The 22,487-nt window shown below is 34.5% G+C and overlaps 3 protein-coding genes across 3 annotated transcripts; all 3 read left to right on the forward strand.

Moving 5' to 3' along the window:
- Positions 1-5,680: 5,680 nt before the first annotated feature.
- SCL1 (SCARECROW-like 1) lies at positions 5,681-8,439 on the forward strand. The gene is made up of 3 exons (XM_079038680.1): positions 5,681-5,884; positions 6,229-6,327; positions 6,567-8,439. The coding sequence occupies exon 3, from the start codon at positions 6,617-6,619 to the stop codon at positions 8,219-8,221; it is 1,605 nt and encodes a 534-aa protein (XP_078894806.1). The 5' UTR covers positions 5,681-5,884; positions 6,229-6,327; positions 6,567-6,616; the 3' UTR covers positions 8,222-8,439.
- A 6,796-nt stretch (positions 8,440-15,235) lies between these two features.
- On the forward strand, positions 15,236-17,283 carry LOC145101538 (sequence-specific DNA binding transcription factor). Its single transcript, XM_079038779.1, has 5 exons — positions 15,236-15,473; positions 15,846-15,975; positions 16,062-16,262; positions 16,345-16,512; positions 16,588-17,283. Exons 1-5 carry the CDS (start codon positions 15,340-15,342, stop codon positions 17,062-17,064), a joined length of 1,110 nt encoding a protein of 369 aa, XP_078894905.1. The 5' UTR covers positions 15,236-15,339; the 3' UTR covers positions 17,065-17,283.
- A 1,378-nt stretch (positions 17,284-18,661) lies between these two features.
- Positions 18,662-19,603, forward strand: LOC145101619 (thioredoxin-like). The gene is made up of 2 exons (XM_079038893.1): positions 18,662-19,010; positions 19,158-19,603. The coding sequence occupies exons 1-2, from the start codon at positions 18,803-18,805 to the stop codon at positions 19,472-19,474; spliced, it is 525 nt and encodes a 174-aa protein (XP_078895019.1). The 5' UTR covers positions 18,662-18,802; the 3' UTR covers positions 19,475-19,603.
- The last annotated feature ends 2,884 nt before the right edge of the window (positions 19,604-22,487 follow it).

Genomic DNA, 22,487 nt, shown 5'->3' on the forward strand with positions numbered 1-22,487 from the left:
GGTATAAACACATGTTGATTTTCAATGAATACATTTTCATGCTTTGCCACTTTTCATTCGGTGGCTTTCCAAGCAACATGTCATGATGTGAAACGCGTGCTCCTTAAACCAACGAGAGGCGAGACCCTAGTAAGATCCACACAAGTGTGCTTCCCTCGTACCCATCCAAAGACCAAAATGTCAGTCGTTCTGAATGTAGATCTTTCATCAGGAGGTCCGTCAAAAAGTTCACATGTGTTTCTTTCTTCACGGCAATATCAGCACGCCGACAGACATCAAAGAGAACATCTATAACCAAATCATGTCAGTATTTGAAGCCAAAGAGCTCTCTACAAAGAACTGCATGCTCCCCAAAAGTGTTCAAACATGCATTGTAGCAAACTGGATATATATTGTCAATCGGGAATAGAGGAATCATGAGGTGATATCGAAGGACAACATAGTATTCTACAGGAGACATATGTTGACCACAAAGCATTTTCAGTCTCTATTTTCAAAAATTAACTTGGACCGTCCCTCTTTTGCTTTAAGTTTGCACGCTTCATCACTCATTAGTTTAAAATTTCACAATTCATTCTTTGCCCAACATAAAACGGTTATATTACCCTTCCTACTTTATTTTGTATTTATGAAAAAAAAAATTGAAACCTTTATTTTTCACATTTATTAATAAACTTTAAACAACTAAACCTATCACCCCTTACCCACCACACCATTTATCTCATTTACGTCACTCTCCATCTTCCTTACGAACTTACTCCCTGTAAAATCAAAATTCGGCCACTGAACCACCACCTAGCACCATTGTCGATTACATTTATTGCGGAGCAGGAGCATCAAAGTTTTCTTTTTTGGTTCACGGATCTAGCATCTTCTTCTATCACCACCACCACACACCCTATCGTCTCACCTCAACCCACAACTTTTGAAGTTGGAATCGTGAACATCTCTCATCTTTTTCTATTTTTTTTATCTATGTAGAACCTTTCTGGTAGTTTTGGGTGGTTATCGGACTGCATATCGGTGTTGGTGGTTTTGGGTGGTTTTTTGGGAGGTTATTGGTGGTGGGTTAGCTATCGATCGAAAAAGATAGCATGAGAAAGATGATGGAGTAGGTGTATGTTTGATTTCTCTAACTTCGATGGGTTATCATCGGAAACCAGCTCTTTGACTGAACCATACACCTTCGTCGACATTACTAATACGAAACTGAATAAACACGTGAAAGCACTCCTTAATTTCCATTCGATATCATCTGAGGTGATGGGTTCTGCACTACCTAAGCTCGATCTCCTCTATTCGAAACCCTAGATCTGAGGTGGTGGTCTTCTATAAGATAAAGAGAGAGAGAGAGAGAGAGAGAGAGAGAAAGAAAGAAAGAGAAAGAGAAAGAAAGAAAGAGATAGGCAGGGGGAATGTTGTGAATGTAAGTATGAGATAGGAAGAGAAGAAACAGAAGACGAGTGTGGTGGGTGAGGGTGTGTTAGCATCGCAGGTGTCTTGCAATGGCCGAAGATGTCTTGGAGGCGGTTAATGTGGGTGGTGATAGTGGATCGGAGATGTACTAAAGAAGAAGGGGAGGGAGAGAGACGAGTTTAGGTCCATTTATTTTTCAAAAGGCAATAATAATTATTTTTATAATAAACAAATCAATAATTAATTAATAAATGATAAATAAATAGAAAATAAATCAAAAAAGAAGTAAATAAAGGAAAATGGTCTTTTTATGTGTGGAGGGACTAAGAGTACAAGAAAAAACACACCAAGAGATGGTCCGAGTTAATTTTTAAAAATAGAGACTAAATATACGTTTTGGTATACGCACGAAGGACGATTGATATAATTTACCCTAGTAACATGTTTTATGATTTTTCTAGGATAATTGTCAAAAAATTACTAACTTACCGACCAAAATGCTTTTAGTTTAGCCATATCAAGTGATGTTTTTTTTCTTTCTCTTTGAGACCGAGAGTTTAAGTTTCACCTAATTTATTCATAATTTCATTTATGTCTCATATCAAAGAAGATGACAATACGATATAAACACAATTAGACTATTTTATAATTAGACTATAGGATATAAACTGGGATAGAAACTCTTTTAGCTTTATTATTGTAAAATCTCGCTAGAAGAATGCAATTAGACTATTTTATACAAAAATAGAGATTTTAATAAGCACAAAAAAATACCGTGATTTTCGGTAATTGAAATAATTTTGTTCTTTTTTGCCATGTCGATGGGTTTGGATTGAGAAAATGTCAATCTTCTCGAATCAAAGAAAGAAGCACCGATATGGATCATGGCAACAGGCAACGGTTAATGGGAGTTGCTATTATTAAAAAAAGTAATTCTAGTATTTTTACAAGCATCTAAAATGTTTTGTGGACAAATTTTTACGAAGAAAGCATACATCACTAGCTTTTCATATTCCACATTTTTTGATAAAGTTACAAGCTAATGAATATGGTTAATTTAATTTTATTTCTTGTCAAGCAAACATATCACAAGTAGTTTTTGAAATTGTTTTTCGAACTTTCAAAAACGTTTTGGACCAAAATATTTGTCGCTTTATGATAATGGTAAAAAGAGTTTTTTTTTTTAAATATATGGATTAGTTTTTGTGGGGTAAAAGTCAATAAATTAAAAAGTGTTTAATTAAAAATCATATTAAAATCTCTTTTTTTAAGCTAGTATAGTTAAAAAACCAAAAATAATTTAAAAAGTTAGGTTGCAGATACTCTTAGAAATCTTATTTTTGAAATATATTGAAAAACTATTTTAAAAATGCTTTTGAGATTGTCAAATACTTTTTTTTTATTATTTATGGGTTTTTTGAAAAGTCAATAAATCAATAAGTTATTTTAAAAAACAAACACTTTTAACAAATTGAGGATAAATAAGATTTGAACAACATTGCTATATTATATCATTTATTTTTTTAAGTTGTTTAAAGATCCATATCCATATATCACTAAATTTTTGGTGTATGTTATTGATTCAATATGTTTCGTGGTGGATTCTAGTTTTACATGCCCAATCCTATGAATAAATTCCACGTTTATGGTAAATCACGAAGCTTTGTATTTGAGCTCTCATAATGATGGATAACCTTACCTTTGATCCATCTAAATTTAAAATTGATAACGAATTTAGTGATATAATATGACTTGGGTATGGATTCAAGTGTTTCATGTCCTACTCACCAAATGAATTTTAATTTATTGGTCAGTTAGGGAGTTTTAAGATTTATGTTTATGAAGATAAAACTTAGATCAGCAAATCATGTATCGATATTCATAATGGTGCTAATTCAGATGATGGGTATGTTCAAATTAACTTATTGAACCTTTGAATACATCCTAAGTTTGTATACAACTATATGGAAGTATCAAAATGAATATGGATAAGTTTTTAGGATTATCTTGAAGCTTGTAGCCATTTTTTATGTGTGACTTGTAGGTTAGGCAATCATGTGTTGGGCTAGTGTAATTCCATTATAGTTGTGTTACACTACGGTTTTCCAACCTCGATTTCTTCGACTTTTGATTCAGTGGATGTTTGGTTCCATCCATTTCCCCTTGGGTGTTATGAAAGTCTATGAGATATTTGTGTCTAACTAAGGTTTAAGTGTCCCTAATTAACATAATTAAGAATAATTATTGATACTAATTTGCTTATTATATATGTGTATGTGTTCTTTGACATTTTTTATATCTTAGATGAGCTTTTGAAAGACTACCTATTTGATTGAGATAAGTATATTACCATTACCATTTGAAAGCTGCTACATACACGGTCGTAAAACATGAGAAATCGTGCACGGAAAATCAACACGTACTCATACCATTTGCTTTTGAAACATTTGGTTTCCCCACGTTGGATGCGGTGGACCTTCTATATAGAGTACAACAGATCATGCATAACAATGTTATATTCCCTAGAGCACAAATATGTTTTAGCAACTTGTACGTTCGCAGATGAACAAGTAAAATTGCAGATGGATTGAGTCCATCTGCGATTTTGATGGCTATTTTTTGTAATTTGAGGTTTTTTTTTTTTTTTTTTTTTTGACTATTTAGAAAGTAATTAATAGATTAGGCTATTTTTTTAATTTTCTTTTATTCGTATTTAAAATGATAAATAAAGTTCATATAGTGGTTAAATGGAAGTTAAAAGTTGTTTTTGGCACCACATATACCGCATATGTAACCATAGTATACAATGCTATTATAACACTCTCTTTGGTTGTTAAATGGAAGTTAAAAGTTGTTTTTGACACCACATATACCACACATGTAACCATAGTATACAATGTTATTATAACACTCTATGTAGCCTCATGCTGCTCGTATCATCATCGGTTGTTACTTCTTCCATTGCCTTATGTTGCTCCACCCAGCGCTTGATGTTGATCATTCCATCCCTAAGAGTATACGGTATGGGTCACAACGAAAAACGAATTGGTTGAGTTGGCACACGAAAACGGCGTCGGGCGTCACGACGCGGGGAACACCGCCCCCAACCCGTTGAAGCTCGTTATGTTGGATCTTGTGGTAACGAGGACAGGATAAAACAAGAAAGATGATTGGCTATCTCCTTCATCAACCAATCAAATAATTTTCTTTATTTTTTCTCTCTACCTCTTAACATGATATAACATGTGGACACCAATTTGGTGTTACATCCAGTTGCACACACCCAATACTCTAATTGTTTCTTTTTTGTTATCATCTCGATAATCGACCCCAAAGGAAAATAATTATACCATCTTCTGATAAATAAATTTTAAATCGTAATAATTTAATATATATTTTTATAAACTATTAACTTTGTATAAAGTTCTACAAGAGATTGAGACACAGCAAAGTGACGGAGTAAATTGACGGGAAGGCTGACCTAATCTCATACGTTTGACAATTTCTTTATTCTAGATGTACTTTCACTAACAAAACTTTTCACCTACACCCTTACGTTACAGAAAGACTATCAAAATCCACCCCTCTCGTCATGTCCACTATAATGACCTAATCCTTGTGTCCGATAAAAAAATTAAAATATTTTTTGAAAAGAAAAATAAAAATCTAAATACGAAATTTTACCTTCACTTTACAAATATTTTCAAGACAAGAAGTCTACACCCTTAATCACTATGCGTGACATAATACCCCTTATACCCCATCTTAAGATAAGATTAGGTTTTTTATTATACAGAATTATATAGCATATTTTAATTTAGAGTTTTTGAAATAACAAAATAAATAGTAAATAATATGTGACAATGTTACTACAAAAGAAACTGGCCGATTATACTAGGAAAATATAAAATATAAACTTAACAGAAATATTGTTAATTGATTCGGGTATCTAATATATCATATTAACCTGATTTAAAAAAAAAAAAAAACATAATTAAAATAATATCTTTTACATATAGGGTTTGTTGGCAAAAGTAATTGGTAGTTGAAAACTGAGTTTTGTATTTTTTATTAGTGTAAAATGGTTTAGACAAAACTAATTATAAACTCTTAAAATATATATAAAAATAGATTTTAAACTACTTAGATTTTTTTTATATATATAAAATAAAAGCATTTTTAAGCCGTAAAAGGCTGTATCGTGAAATTTGAAGTTAACCATATCCTTTTTAGTAATGGTTTATTTGTGAAGCCATTTGAAAACATAGGTGCTGAATTGCCATATTAGTGATACGACCACAAAATCGTACTTTCGATTCTCGAGTGAGAGAGAGGAGTTGGTGGTAAACGTGTAGAACAGCAACAGCAACAACCACTATTCTAATCTCTTATTCTTCATAAAGTAAATCAGATAAGCAATTACAGACAAAGTCGCAAACCCTTTTCTCTCCCACCAACAAAATTACAGGTGAGTTTCGCTTTCAGTTCGTCGAACTTTAAGTTTATTCAATTGGGTTCCTGAGAAATTTTGATTTAATTTATGGGGTAGATGGAAATTATCTTTATCCAGAATTACTTTATTGATTTATGATTTTATTCCTCGTTGGACTTTTGTTCTACTCTATTCCCTTTTTTCTGTTGTTTTTAATAGTTGCTTGTTGCTGAATTACCAAACTTCACAATCACTATGCCTATATTATATAATGCGTAGTGTGTAGAAGGGGGAAGGTCTTATCTGCTTGCACTTATTTATGGAATGTTTACTTCTAGGATTGTGGTCAAACCCTAACATCTTTTTCTCTTCCTTCAAAGGCAAGACGAATTCGTGATCAAATCTTATCTGGGATTTTCGTTCTTCGCGCAATTAAGGCTACTGTTGCTCTGATTAATTCATATTCTTATCCGATTCAGGTAATTCTGTTTTTCGATGTTCTGTCTTTATGTATGATTCATGTTTGAAGCTTTAGGTCTTCGGAATTGAAATGGGAATTTGAAAAAAACAATCTTGAGTTTAAGCTAAAGTGCATCCTTAATCCACTTCCAATTTCAAAACCTGAGTTTCATTAATTTAAAATCCATTTTAACTTGTGATCGAAATCATGTTTTTGTTGGTATGTTTCAATTTTCCATGTTTTAATTTTCTTTTGAAGCTTTCTTGGAGCAAAAACTATTCAAAACCGGACTTTGGAGCAAGTCAACCATGATTCGATCCGTTTCACCATACGGTTCCCGTAAGCTCTATCTGTTAAATTCCACCAAAGAAACCTCGGGATTTGATTCCGGAGTAAGTCAAATCCTTTATTCTTCAACACAATCCTACAGCAACAATACCTACAATCCCACAAACTACTTTCTCGATTCCCCAACTGACGAACAAGTTTCCATAAACCCTTTAACATCCTCCTTCGAATCAAACATCGATCCCGAATACCCATTAACCGAAAATTTCGAAGAATTAGGCTACAACGAAGACGATATAAGACTAAAACTAAAGCTTCAAGAACTCGAGCATGCCCTTCTCGATGATAATGACAATTCTGCCCCTAACCGGAGTATGGAAATTGAAACCGAATGGGGATACTCCCTCCACGAATCACCCAAAGAATCATCTTCTTATGATTCGTATGTTAGTAGCACTAGCAGTGCCAAAGAAATGTTTGTGGCCCGGGCCCAGAGGGCCCAAGCCACCACTCCTAAAGAGTTGCTTTTCGAGTGTGCGATTGCAGTCTCAGAAGGCAACCTGGAGGAGGCATCAGAGATGATAAACGAGCTCCGCCAGACGGTTTCAATCGACGGTGAACCATCGCAGAGGATCTCCGCCTACATGGTGGAAGCTCTTGCCGCCCGTGTGGCGGTTTCCGGCAAAGGTCTATACAAGGCTCTAAAATGCAAAGAACCGCCTTCAACCGACCGGCTTTCAGCCATGCAAGTGCTCTTCGAGGTCTGCCCGTGTTTCCGTTTCGGGTTCACGGCTGCAAACGGTGCGATTCTCGAAGCATTCAACGGTGAAAAACAAGTCCATATAATCGATTTCGATATCAATCAAGGTAGCCAATACATAACACTGTTACAAACACTCGCGGGTCAAAACCAGAAGCCCCGTTTAAGGCTAACCGGAGTCGACGACCCGGAGTCCGTCCAACGACCCATCGGCGGTCTGAACCACATCGGTCTCCGCCTCGAGAAACTCGCAGAGTCTCTCGATTTGGAGTTCGAGTTCACCGCCGTGGCAGCTGACACGGCGGTGATTTCGCCGGAGATGCTAAAGTGCCGCTCCGGCGAAGCAGTGATTGTCAACTTCGCGTTCCAGCTCCACCACATGCCGGACGAAAGTGTGACCGTTGTGAACCAACGGGATCAACTTTTAAGAATGGTTAAAAGTTTGAACCCGAAGCTTGTAACGGTTGTTGAACAAGATATGAACACGAATACAGCCCCGTTTTTGCATCGGTTTCATGAAGCGTATAATTACTATTCTGCCATGTTTGATTGTCTTGACGCGACGCTTTCGAGAGAGAGTCAGGAAAGAGTGAATGTTGAGAAACAGTGTTTGGCGAGAGATATTGTTAATATAATTGCGTGTGAAGGTGAAGAGAGGATTGAGAGGTATGAAGTGTCGGGAAAGTGGAAGGCGAGGATGATGATGGCGGGTTTTCGGGAGTACCCGATTAGTGTGAGTGTGAATGATTCGATTCGGGAGTTGATAAAAATGTATAGTGATAGGTATAAGATGAAAGTGGAGACGAATGCGATACATTTTGGGTGGGAAGATAAAGTATTAATTGTTGCTTCTGCTTGGAGGTAAGATTTAGGATGTGAGCATCCATAAGTGACAGGTTCATGTTGGCATTGGAGCGAAGGTAAGTTTGTTTGAGGTTAATTTTTTTTTAACTGATGTTTATTGTTGTAAGTTATTTTTCTTGTATTATGTACTTATTGGAGCTAGTGATAACTACTGAAAACTTATTTGACTGTACTGAGAATTTATATTTATATGCATTGTTTGCAAGTCATTTTCTAGTATATTTGTGTAGGCGTCAAGTATGGAAAAAGGAGATTCTAACGAAGCTGCTTTTATATTTGAAATCATGAATGACATTTTAATGATAATCATTATCCTCCGTGGAATAAAATCGTTTTGTCACAAGTCCTAGTTGGTTTCGTCAGTTACAAAATTTTGAATACTCACCAACATGACTCTCCTTTGAACATGAGGAGTCTTTGGACTCTTGGTTTCATTCGTCACTCACTCACCATATGGATACAGTGCACCAACACTGAGGTCAATAAAATCATTAAAAAAAAAAATGATAAACCACACACCCAATGGTCAATTTAAATGGTTTTGTTTTGTTGGAAACTCATTAAAATCATATGGTTTAAAAAGAAAATTATATGTTTTATCCTATGAATCTGAATAAATTTTATTTCTCTCGTATTGTCCCATAGGCCGTATTATATTAACCTTACCTTTTTCCTTTATATATCACATCTTGTTTTTTCGTATCTCTAAATTTCAAATGGGTATAGTAGTTGTTTTCACCTTGTAGAAGTTTTTTTCAAGCTTTAGGAGTAGAGTTAATTGAGTTTTTATTTAAATCCGTTTAGACTTGCAAATTCATAATACTTGACCTGCCATGTAGTCCAATATGTGGCGACTCTTGTACAAGCTTTGTTTTTTTTGATCAATCACAAATTATATACAAAAAAAATATTTTTCCGTTGCATAAATGATTTGATGTGAGGTTAAAAATGGCTTTCTATTTGGGTCTCCCCATGGATATGGGAAACCAAAATAAGTTAAAATGTATGAGGATATTATTTGTTGTTAAATAAGAAGTTCACACAAGCCTTCAAACTTTAGACATAGGGACTAAAAAACGTTTTTCACGAAGGCAGGAAAAAAAATCTATAATTGTGTCGGTTCTATAGATACGGATATTCACTTCATCATTTCTATTCTATTGATGTGAGACAACAAAAAACAATAATAAGACGTATATAAAATACATAGGCTATCTTTCTTCGAACCCTAAGCCATATCATTCATTGACATGAAATGAGAAATTAATACATCTATAAATAATAAATACCAATGTTAATCTACAATTTTTTAACTTTATTAAAAAGTTACTTTTACAGAAAAAAAAAATAATAACAAAAAAGTTGATGGTTTTCGTGATAAGATGGTTCAATATAGGGATAATGACTTAAAAGGGTAACATATTTTTCGATTTGTATAGATTTAGTCACAAAGTTTTTTTTGTTCATATTTTACCATTGAACTTGTTGAACTGTTCAAAAAACATCATTGTGACCTGCTATAGGAGGTGTAGCCGGTTTTCCGGCGTTTTTGTGAGTTCCGGCAAGTCCCCGGTCATCTTCTCTGGCCAAACATTAATTTTTCCGGCAACTTTGTCATCTCCATAAACCAACAAGTTTGAAAGGTTCCAAATTCGTGGGTTTTTTAGAATGAAAAAGACCATAGCAGATCTGGTGTTCTTGGTTACAAGAACCCAAGAATTCATATTTCGATTTCAAAAGAAGAGGGCTATGAAGATGAAGGGGCTGTGAAGTTGAACACGAAAACCATAAGAAACCCAGATCTAGCAATATTAGAAATCCTAAAGCTCGATTTCTTGAACTCGATTTCAGATTTAAGTTAATGTGTGACATCCCCAATTTCATGGCCAGAAAAGACCGATTTGTTTATGCTTTGTTTTTAAAATCAGAATAATCGTTTAAAGAAAATTGTTGCAGAATTTGTCCCCAAAATAAAATAAATATGATAAGAATTTATCAAAGCATTTCTTAAAAAAAAGTATTTTCATTATATAACAAAATCCCGGGATGTCATGTTCCGATACAGACACATAAGCATAAACAGAACTTACATTTATTTACACTAATGATTTACATCTCCTTTATTCTCTCAGTGAAATATGTCTTCGTATTGATACCTGTGATACAAAGAAAACTGAGTGGGTCAGGCTTGGGAGCCTGGTGAGCATATAGGGTTTTCAACCCACAATAATAAATTTATTATATTCAATTATCAACAATCAACCCAAATACCCATCCCCATTATCTTCTTTATTTATTAAGGTTTTACCCTAAGAATCGATTATACTTTCTTCATTCATTCCTAAGGGTTTACCTAAGGAACTGGCACACAGTCCATTTGCTACCACGGTTTATACAACAGGCACTACGTCGCATAGTCACCAGGGTTCATACAATTGGCACTACGCCTCATAGTCACCAGGGTTTACACAATAGGCACTACGTCTCATAGTCACATGGGTTTACACAAAAGGCACGAAGTCACATCGTCACCAAGGTTTATCAAATAGGCACGAAGTCGCATCGTCACCAAGGCTTACTCAATGGGCACGAAGTCGCATCGTCACCAACTATTCCATCTACCCATGTTCTACCCAACATTTTTGTAGATATAAATACAAACACAATTTAAATCATTTAACACCCGTATAAAAACATCAATTCCAAATCCATCTCAAATAGATAATTAATATATAACACATAGCATGTATTTTATAAAATACTTCATATTTATGTGTAAGATGAAAGTGACTATACACTCACGCATATAAACAACAATATATATAAATATACACATAACACGTATTTTATAAAATACTTCATATTTATGTGTAAGATGAAAGTGACTATACACTCACTTGATCAGAAGATGATCGGGCAGCACTACGGCTTGCAGAAGTAGTGTTTCTCCGTAGATCTGGAAGATCTTCACAAAAACCGGCTCTTCGCGGGCAGCGCTTCGGCTCGGGAATAACGCTCTTCGGGATCCTCGGGGCTTCGGATCTTGCTTCGGGGCTTGGGAATAATACCGGGGCTTCGGGATATGATTGGCACGCAAATCGAGGCAAAAACTTAGAGAGAAAGTAAGAAAAATCACAAGGAAATGGCTGATCTCGAGTTCTATTTATAGGCTGCTGGGTCTGGGATTACGCGGGGCGTAATCTCAAATTACGCGGGGCGTACTCAGTACGCTGGGCGTACTCGAGTTACGCGGGGCGTACTTTGACGTCACTGCGTGCGTCGACTGGTGGCACTCGAGTATTGGTCAGACAAGTTGCATCCGACTGAGTACGCTGGGCGTACTCAAATTACGCTGGGCGTAATTGACTCGTCGAACTTCTAAATTGCGTAACTTTCGCATACGAGCTCCGTTTTCGACGTTCTTTATATACACGCGAAGGTGAGACTACGCTCTACAACTTTTGTTTAGACTCCGTTGGCTAATTTTGACTTTATTTTTATTATATTATTTTTAGTAGGCCGGGACTGGAAAACTCTGTTATAAATTCATAGCTTCTTCATCCGACGTCCGTTTTCGCCTATCTTTTTATCGTTTCACTACAATTGACGAGATATTCGATTCTCGTTTAGATTGTTTTGGCTAAAAACCGCTCGATCTCAAATCGAGTATTCGGGCTGCATACTGCTAAGCTGAAACTTAGAAAAATCATAACTTCCTCATACGAAGTCAGATTTGGACGTTCTTTTTATGCACGCTCACGGTTTAACGAACTCTACAACTTTCGTTTGGATCACTAAGGCTAAATATCGCTCTAACATAAATTCACCTTTTACGTCGCGCTGTGTCGTGCTGGTTCTGTCGCGAAACTTCGACATGTCATAACTTCTTCGTTATAACTCGGATTTCGGCGTTCTTTATATGCACGAAAACCTTGTAACATATACTATAACTTAGTTAAGATTATTCATTCTAAATAATCTTTCATCAAAAATTCATTTTTGACGCCTATCGTCTCTAAATTGACTAGCCCTGATCTACGGGCATTACATAATGTGTGTGTGTGTGTTTATTCGAGTTTTGGGTTCATAAATCAAAACAAGAACAAAGAGGTTTTTTTATTAGAAAATCAAACAAAGATGTTTGGAGATCTGAAAATCGAATGAAGAGATCTAGGTTTAAACTCGAATGAAGAGATCTAAAAATCGCTACAAACCTTAAAGATCATTTGATTTCAGATCTGAACACTTCTGGAGTTCTTTTTTTTTGGGAAGAAGACGAACATGATGAAGACGAACACCTTACTGAAAATCGATGAACACACCATGTTTAAAGGTTTTCAAGGGAAGCTTCGAGCATCAGATCTAGGTTGAAGACAATAAACATCAGATACAAGTTGGAGTTTGAAGATGATGAACATCATATATGGAACAACACTCAGATTTCAAAACACGATGTAGCTTCAAACCCATTTTCCAGATCTGACCTTCAAATCGATTTCATCCATGGAGTGTATGTCGGATCTAAAAAAACAAGCATGTGTGTGTTGGAAATCGCTTCCAGATGAATTCTTCTAAAATAAACTCGAAATCTAGAAGTTTTTGGATGGATTTGTTCATATTGTGTTTCAGATCTTTATCTAGTTCATCAGGGTTGTTTATCGTGTTCTTGAGAGCTTCTTTATATTTGAGTGTATGTGTCTGTTCAGAACACGAACCCAAATATGGATGTGTGTATCATTTTGTTTTTTTTATAGATTTTCTATAAATGATTTATCAAATTTGAGTGTGTGTGTATATGTGGGTTAGATCAGAACACGATCCTAGGCTCAAGAAATTGTTTCAGGTTTGCTTAAGAACATTATGGCTGGAGGTTGGAGACGATGAATAGTGATCTGATGGAAAATCATGAATGTCGGAGTTTTTGAGTTCGCCGGAAAAATCAGGAACGCCGGAGAAGATGACCGGAGCTATCAAATACGTTGGAAACCGGGTAAACCTCCAATAGTAGGTCATAAGGATGTTTTTTGAACAGTTCAACAAGTTCAATGGGAAAACGTGGACAAAAAAAAATTCAGTGACTTAATGTGTACAAATCAAAGAATATGTTACCCTTTTAAGTCGTTATCCCTTCAATATAATATACTTTGAACTTCTATAGTTGCATTTAATTTACACATGTCCTTGTTTGTCCCATGTTGTAACCAACCCTTACATTACCCTTATATTAGTGATAATTTTCTTAGAACCAAGTTGTACATCCCCCGGTATTAATCCAAAAGTCAAATAAAGTATTCAAAAGTGAATAAATGACAAATTACAAGTATAGTTGCTCAAAATGTTTGCTATCATTACCATACTAATTAGTTTGACTTCCAACAAGTTTGATTGGTACAGGTTATTTTCGAGTATGGTACCGGTTATTTTGAGTATTAAATCTGTTAATGGCCAAAATTTATTGAAATGTTGGCTTTGAAACCCATTTCAAGTCAACCAAAAAAAAAACTCAGGTCAATCAAACGTATAATGTAGTTATTGTAGTTTAGAGTGGAACAATAATTATGCCTAATGTTGAAACAACTGTAATAGCCCATGTAAGTCAGTCAATAGTAACTAAATAAGGTCTCCCAAAGTCTAAAATATAGCAAAATAATCAACTACATGTTGGAAAGAAATTTAGGTCAATCGGACTTATAACAAAGTAGTTCTGGCAGTTTAAAGTAGAACAATAATTTTGTACAATGTTTGTAAAGAAAACAATGGAATGAATCAAGGGATACATATGAAGCTTTTAAGATCCTGGTTCCGGTTCTTGGAGTAAAAAATAACCTAAACCTAATATGTCCAAAATCGATATACCCGAAAATCAAAATTGAATGATTGCAAGAATCGATAGCCAAACATGGTTATATATAATGATATTTTGTTTGAATCAATACAAATTTTTTAGTTATTTAATTAATTTAATATCCACAAACCATAATATCTTATTTTTATAAATTTTTATATTTATACATTTTGATTATATATAATGATATTTTGTTTGAATCAATATAAATAAAACATTTATATAATGTTACTTGTTTTACTTTATAAACTAAAGAATAACTACTATAAATGTGTGAAAATGAAATATTATAAAATGCATTATATTTATGTAGCCTTCCCTCGATGTCCAAGTTGTTGCTGAAATTTTTGAAAAATCTTAATATATATATATATATATATATATATATATATATATATATATATATATATATATATATATATATTGATCTTCCTTTTAGTTATGTTTATGGCTCCTGGCTACATGTTGGGGAATTTTGAAACTTTCGTGGGTCCCGATGATTGCTTTTATTGTCAAATTTGTTAATATTTAAGTATTTTCTTACAGCTAGGCTATTGTATTATTAGACATTAGCATAGTGGCTTGAATTAATCATAAGTTGTTTCAACAAGTGATGTGAGTTCCTTAAGTTTTAATTGCACAAATTGTTCACTTTTGCTACATTGTGTTGAAGGATATAAAGGTCATTATGATCAAGTATTGATTTTTGAATATGAATTATTTTGTCAACCATATATATTGAATTACTTAATAATCATTTCATTTGTATTTATTTCAAAATCATACTTTAAAAAATATTTTATGTTTACTTCTTGTAATCAACCTATATAATATATACCTTATTCTAAGAACCAATGTTTTGTTTTGGTTTTGATACAAGAGAAATCCATTTCCACTGATTTTGTACAAGATGGGTAGGACCTCGGTTAAAAAGGGCATTTCATTTTCTTTTATTGTATTATAAACTAACTAAAAGAAAAAATAAAAGGTCAGAGTATATCGGCAATTTTATGAAAACTTAACTTTTATTAACGGTGTTAATAATTTACAAGATATTCCTAATAATATAACATTCGTGTAAATTTGTTTTTTTAGTTTTAATAATTTACACGTTAACCCCTTAAGAAAATTAATATTACTCGAGCTTGCCCTAGTTGTAAAATGTTCAACGTGTATACAGCACGCCGTATATTATCAGTGAAGGGCAAGGCAACCTCAAGCGAAGACAAGTTTCAGAAAGAGGAAATCATCATCATTCATCAGTCGGCAAAGAAATGTCTCGATCAATTGTGCAGCCGGTAGGCCAGAAAAGACTCACGAACGTAGCCGCCGTTCGTCTCAAGAAACATGGAAACCGATTTGAGATCGCTTGTTATAAGAACAAAGTCCTCTCATGGCGCTCCGGCGTGTAAGCATCTCCCGTTCCCAAACTTCTCATACTCTCATATTCATTAATTCATACTATATGATAGAAATTTACCTATTCCTGGTTTAATATTGGGGACGATCAGTTTATATGACCTAGGAATCGTTGTTGTATCCTTCCTATTGTGCTATATGTTACGTTAACTTTTAGGGTTTGTTTTCGAGTTAATTTTAAGCGGTGGTGTTATTTGATTTGATATATCATTTTGTGCTATGTGATCGAGAGACTTCTTGAACATTAGGGTTTTAGGGTTTTAGATAATCAACGAATCGAATAAAGAAATTTGTAGATTATTGCGGGCTTTAGCTTTGATTATTGCGGTTCTGAAATATATATAATGCAATCCTGTATCAGTGAGAAAGATTTGGATGAAGTATTGCAATCACACACCGTCTACTCAAATGTTGTTAAAGGAGTTCTTGCAAAGTCAAAAGATCTAAAGGCTGCTTTTGGGATGGATGATCAGACTAAAATCTGTCTGGAGGTTTTTAAAATACAATATCTTTTGAGCTTAATTTGTTGGTTAGAATCAATTCAAACTCTTAATAAAAACTTGATTATGGTAAACAGATTTTGGAGAAAGGAGAACTGCAAGTTGCAGGAAAAGAGAGAGAATCACAATTGTCAAATCAATTTAGGGACATTGCAACTATTGTAATGCAGAAAACTATAAACCCTGAAACTCAACGCCCGTATACTATAAGCATGATTGAGCGTTTGATGCATGAGATTCATTTTGCTGTAGATTCACATAGCAGTTCAAAGAAACAGGTAATCCTGTCTCTAATTTCCATCTCTTGTAGAATTTTTTAATCAGATCATCTAATTTTGAGTAATTTTATTTGGTGTACAGGCATTAGATGTGATCAAGGAACTTCAAAAACATTTCCCAATAAAGAGATCCCCCATGAGACTAAGGCTAACATTACCTCAAGAAAACTTCAACTCCCTTTCAGAAAAACTGAAGGAATGGAAAACTGTCATTGTTTCTAAAGAAGCTTCTGGAATTCAACTCTCTATTGTAAGGCGATGTTTGTTTCATTCATTTTGATTTAATCTGGACATAATATAATGAAAGTTAATTGATTGAAACCAGGTATGTGAAATGGACCCGGGATTATTCCGGGATTGTGACGCGTTCTTGAGGAATCTTCAAGGGAGGTCTGAAATTCTGGCAGTTTCAGTGCATGGTGAAGGTGATATCAATACAGATGATTATGAAGGTCATGAGGAGGTATCCATATCATCAACAATATCTTCAACATCAACATCAACTGAACCCAAGAAGCTGCCCGAACCTGTTGCCCAACTGACCGAGAAAATGGAGAAGCAAAAGTTGGCTCCAAAAACTGAAATCACAGAAGGGGAGGTAAAGGTAAAGCAGAGTAAATGCAGTACATGTGATGCGATTGTGGGGGATACAAAACAGTATAGAGAACATTTCAAGAGTGATTGGCATAAACATAATTTGAAGAGGAAAACAAGACAGTTGCCTCCACTTTCGGCTGAAGAATGTGCTGCTGATGAGGAAATTAATGACTCAATGGGTGATCTGAAAGAATATTCGTTTTGAGGTTTGGGGTTTGTTTGTGTACTGTATATCATGACAGTTGGAAGGAAGAGTATGTTTTTTTTTTTTCTTTTTGTGATTAGCAAAGACTTTTTACTAAAACTTTATAGTAATATGAATTTTGGGAACTATTGGTCCAAAGATTAGTGACTGGAGTGTTTCAGTCACTGAAGAGCATTGTTTGAAAAGTTTTTGGAATCCAAGGTATTTTTGTGACTGAAATTTTTAGTAGGGACTTGATGTAGATTGTGATAACGTTTTTAGGGATTGAGATATAGCGAAATGATCCAACTTTTACTCATTTCCATACACCGTTCATTTAAGTACTTAGCGTCTTAACCCCATTCGTCTCTCTTTAGTCCCTCCATTTCAGTCCTTCCTCAAAAACCCTTCAATTTTTCCAGCTATACATAGTACCTCAACTTTATTTCCTTTGCAACTCTAGTTATTACCTTTTTTAGTTTTCCAAATTCAGTCCTACAAAATAACTATCGCTCATAATAGCTTTGCTTCTTTCACCTAGAATTACGGGTGTTCTTTTGGATGGGTCGATTCGATCCGACTTGATCAAGTGAATGCAAATTGATTTCAGTTTTCAAAACATGAATCCTAAGAGTTCAATCAAAATTCAAATTTGATTCAGTCCAACCAAATTACAATTTGAATGGATTTGTTTTTACAATCCGATTTTTAAAAGACAATACATTTTAATAAATATATAACTTGAGTATTAGTCTACTCTATAAAAAGAAACTAAAGAAAATTGTTTAATTAGTTGTGAATTAAAATTTATAAACAACTACAAAAAGAATATATTTTAGTTTAATATTTTATTAATAATTTTTTTTTGGATAAGAAACACATATTAAGTTATTATATTAGATAAACTTTTTAATCTATTAAAAAGTAATTTAGTAAATTCATAATATTAAAGATATATTACAAGTTAATAACACATATAAATAAAGTAATAAATTGTTATTCTATTTTTTTGAACTATTCGGTTCTTATTTTATGAACCAAAAACAATCTGAAATCCAAAATAATAATTCAATTTTGTTGAAAACAAATCTAAAAATCTGAATATTTGAACCAAATAGTCAAATTCAAATTGTTTAATTGGGAAATTTGATTTATCCAAACAACAATAGATTGAACATAACAATGTATCTCGGTCACGAAAACCATAAATAGAAATCATATTGGTCTTTATAGCATATTTCATGTGAATTTCAATCTTCATTGAATATGTCGTTAAAATATTGATTTGATCTTTCAGTAAACAAAAAAACATTATTTTCATATAAACAATTAAATAAACAAGTTCCATGCAACCAAATCAGAAGAACTCTTTTACTTCAAATAACAATGATTTATAATTATGTAAATATCGAAAAGATGGTTAGATGTCGATGTGGAGCCACAATCTCAGCAAAGCATCTGGAACCTCATGTGTCCGATTTATATCTTTGAAAAGAATATTGAAGGTCTTAAGATATCGTCCACATAAAATTGAGAGCCTCAACCACCTTACGATCCTCTATAGCAATATCCACTCTTAAATATCTTCTATATACACGAAAGCCTTCTACTTTTCATAAAAAAAACATATATTACCTCATCCACTAAATTATATCAAGACTTCCAATTTTTATAGAAAATAAATTCCCATTTGAACCATTGTTAGAAGCCTCAGAGCTGTATCCGAAGTACCACGCAAACACACAGCAGGAGAAGTGGAATGGCGATTATGGAGAAGTGTTTCCAAATGGGTACTCCCAGAGCCTGCGTTCTACAACACTCTCATCGTCGCTTTACTTCCATGGATAAACCCTCTTTCACCAACATCTTGAAGCCTCCGATGAAAGCTTCGGCTATAACATCTTCGTCTTCTGCTCATTCTTTCAACCTCAGATCCCGCATCATCTGCAAAGCTGCTGTAAATCAAGGTCTAGATCTCTCTTTGGAAATTTCTATTTTGTTTGTGGGTATAAAATATCGGGAAAATAGATATCATATATGTATGGTTTGGTATATTCCTTTTTGTATTAACAAGCATTCACTGAAAACACCATTTTTGATTTTGGATTTTGTAGTTCAAGTGGTGACAGACGGCACTTGGAATGAAATGGTGGAAGCAGCAGAGATGCCGGTGTTGGTGGAGTTTTGGGCACCGTGGTGTGGGCCATGCCGGATGATTGCTCCGGTGGTGGATGAACTTGCAAAGGAATACGCAGGCAAAGCTTTGTGCTATAAGATAAACACCGACGACTGCCCAAACATAGCATCAAAATATGGAATCAGAAGCATCCCAACTGTGCTCTTCTTCAAGAATGGAGAGAAGAAAGAGAGTGTCATTGGTGCTGTCCCTAAATCCACTCTTTGTGCCACTTTAGACAAGTATGTTGAGTAATAACGCTTGCCTTCAAGGCTTCATAAGGGGCTTAAATTTTATGCAATTTTTGTTACATTTCACAAAAATATTGTGTACAAGAAATTGTAAAAATATTTTTCATGTTAATACTATATCCTTCATTTTAAATTGTCGGGGACTTTCTAAAGAAAAGATTAGTGATAATCAATAACTTGAATATAGAATTACTTTGCTTAAGTAATATTTCTGGTAACTACTCAGGGATACCAAAGGGCCTCTACCCGAGTGGTAGGGTATCAGGTGTTGTTCTCCTTTTTGAGGTCGAAGGATCAAGTCTCTCGTCTCGTCTGAGACATAGGTAGATTTTAGGATTAGTTTAGGATTAAATTAGATTTGTTGTTCCAAAAAAAAAAAACTATTCGAGGATAATCTAATTTAACACAATTTCAAGTTTAGGTTCTTCGTAATTAAGTCACGGATCCAATTATCATGCAATTCAACAAGATTTTAAATATGAAGAACCTCAATACTTACTTTGAAATCCAATCTTTACCAGTATTTTTGTAGATGGTGATGTTGTCTTCTATTCTTGTTATATGATTCTTAATCGTGATGGAAAGATTACGATACAAAGTATCAGTGTTCTAAGGGAGAATAGAGAATTTATATCGATGATTTTAGTGTTAGCAGGAATTTAGTGTAATTGAATTAACACGAGTGTCAGGTGAGTATCTGAACTATTTTCTAATACAAGTTAGGAGGTGCAAAGATAAAGTGCACACTTATATATAAAGCAAATTTTATTCCAAACATGAAGAAATATGAGGGTTAATAGGCAACGCCCCTATGGGTCCAAGGGCAGAACCCCTAGCAATGATCTCTTGAATATAGTAAAAAAACATGCTAATTAAAATTGAAGTTCATATAGAACCGGGAATTAAATGGAAAATATATTGATATTCAAGAGAAGTTATAAAACAAACAAGTTTGAGTAAGTTCGAAGACAGATCAAGTTGCTTGCCAACTAAGTAGTTAACAGGCAGCTTGGAGCAAAATTTTCTATCTAGGTAGTTTTGGTAGACAACTTAGTTATTTGACAATTTTCTAGAAATCGGTTTCCAATAATTTATTCCACAATTCTTATTAATCGTATCCATGTTTTGAATACTTGAGTATATGTACTTATATTTCGCCATTTTTTGGACTCTCCTACAAAATCTAACAATCATTACTCTTTTAGAAATATAACAAATGTTGTATGCGTAAAACACAAAGTGTCTCCACAAATTATCCGTAACTGTATTTTCAAAAACACAAACTGTGACATCCCTGTTTTCATGGCCAGAAAAGACCGATTTGTTTATGCTTTATTTTTAAAATCAGAGTATACTTGTATAGAAATGTGTTGCGGAATTTTGTTCCCAAAAAACAGGATAAGTATGTTATCAAAACATTTTTTCGAAGAAATGTATTTTATTCATTTTAAAACTTTGGGATGTCAACGTCAATACAGAAACATAAACATAAACAGAACTTACATTCATTTATACTAGTGATCTGCATCTCTTTAATCTCTCAGTGTAGTATAGCTTTATATCGACACCTGTGATACAAATAAACAGAGTGGGTCAGGTTGAGAAACCTGGTGAGTACATGATCCTCACAACAGGACGATCCATACCCTAAAATTCACCTCTTCACCTAATCCACACTCCTGGATCTAAAAGTTACCTCTTTACCTAATCCATATTCCCGAATCGGATATGTCCGATTCATACTCCCGGATCGCAAATTTACCTTCTTACCTAATCCATACTCCTGGATCGGGTATATATGATCCTTACTCCCGGATCTAAAATTTATCTCTTTACCTAATCCATACTCCTGGATCAGTTTGTCTGATCCATGCTCCCGGATCTAAAACAAGTAACTATGTCCTAACCATACTCTCGAACTAAGGACAACTGACTAAGTCTAATCCGTACTGTCAGATAGACGACAAGTTTTTTTTAAGTTATTCCCTCCGTGTATATCTTATTGGTACTCACAAGGAGATACTACCCAATATCCCTCTTAATTTATTTAGGTCTACTATGTATCCTAAATCATCATATGTTTATCAAATATGCTCTTAACACGTATTTCAAGCAGTATCAAAACCAACTATTTCATCTACCCATGTTCTACCCAACATATTTGTAGATATAAAATACATATACAGTTCAGATCTGAAAAGTTTAGATCTGAAAATAAATTACATATACGGTTCAGATCTGAAGGAAAAGGTCTAGATCTGATGTAACAACGTAAATTTTCAAAATAATTTTTTTCATTTTCAAAACATTCATTTACTCACAAAATAACATCAAACATATTGTATCAAATGTATTTATCACAAAAACATCTCCCTAGAATCCAAAACATAAACTCCCCAAGTGTGTACGAATCATGTCGGCGCCTTCCCGCGCTCATCACTTGTACCTAAAACACATCACACAAGAACTGTAAGCATAAATGCTTAGTGAGTTCCTCAAAATACCACATACAACACATACGCCACTCGAGGCTATAATACGACCCTCTGGTCGATGTATCTCAGCGGGACCCCCCAGTCCTGTAGATCGTTGGACCCTCTGGTCCGGTCATAGCTCGTTGGGCCCTTCGGCCCGGTCTGTATCATCGGACCCTTCGGTCCGGTCTATAACATCATACAACATACACATAACACATAGCACATAATCTCATACATAGCACATAAGACCCTCTGGTCTACATAAATATACCACTCTAGGTAACGTATGGTGAGAAGACTCACTTCGCGGTTTTGATAAGTATCTGTCTTGGAAGAAATGTGATTTAGCCTCTGCCTAATCACACAATGTAAATACTCTCATAAATACAACTGTACTCAACCCTAAGAGTCAACAAGGTCAACGGTCAAACTTTGACCCGACTCGTCGAGTGCACTAGGGCAACTCGGTGAGTCCACACGTGTCCACTGACTCTCTTAATCCCTCTCTTGGCACGTCGAGTTCTTCCCCTGACTCGACGA

The sequence above is a fragment of the Lactuca serriola genome, chromosome 1 (assembly GCF_051521515.1).
Source record: "Lactuca serriola cultivar US96UC23 chromosome 1, Lser_US96UC23_V15, whole genome shotgun sequence".
Lineage (NCBI taxonomy): Eukaryota > Viridiplantae > Streptophyta > Magnoliopsida > Asterales > Asteraceae > Lactuca > Lactuca serriola.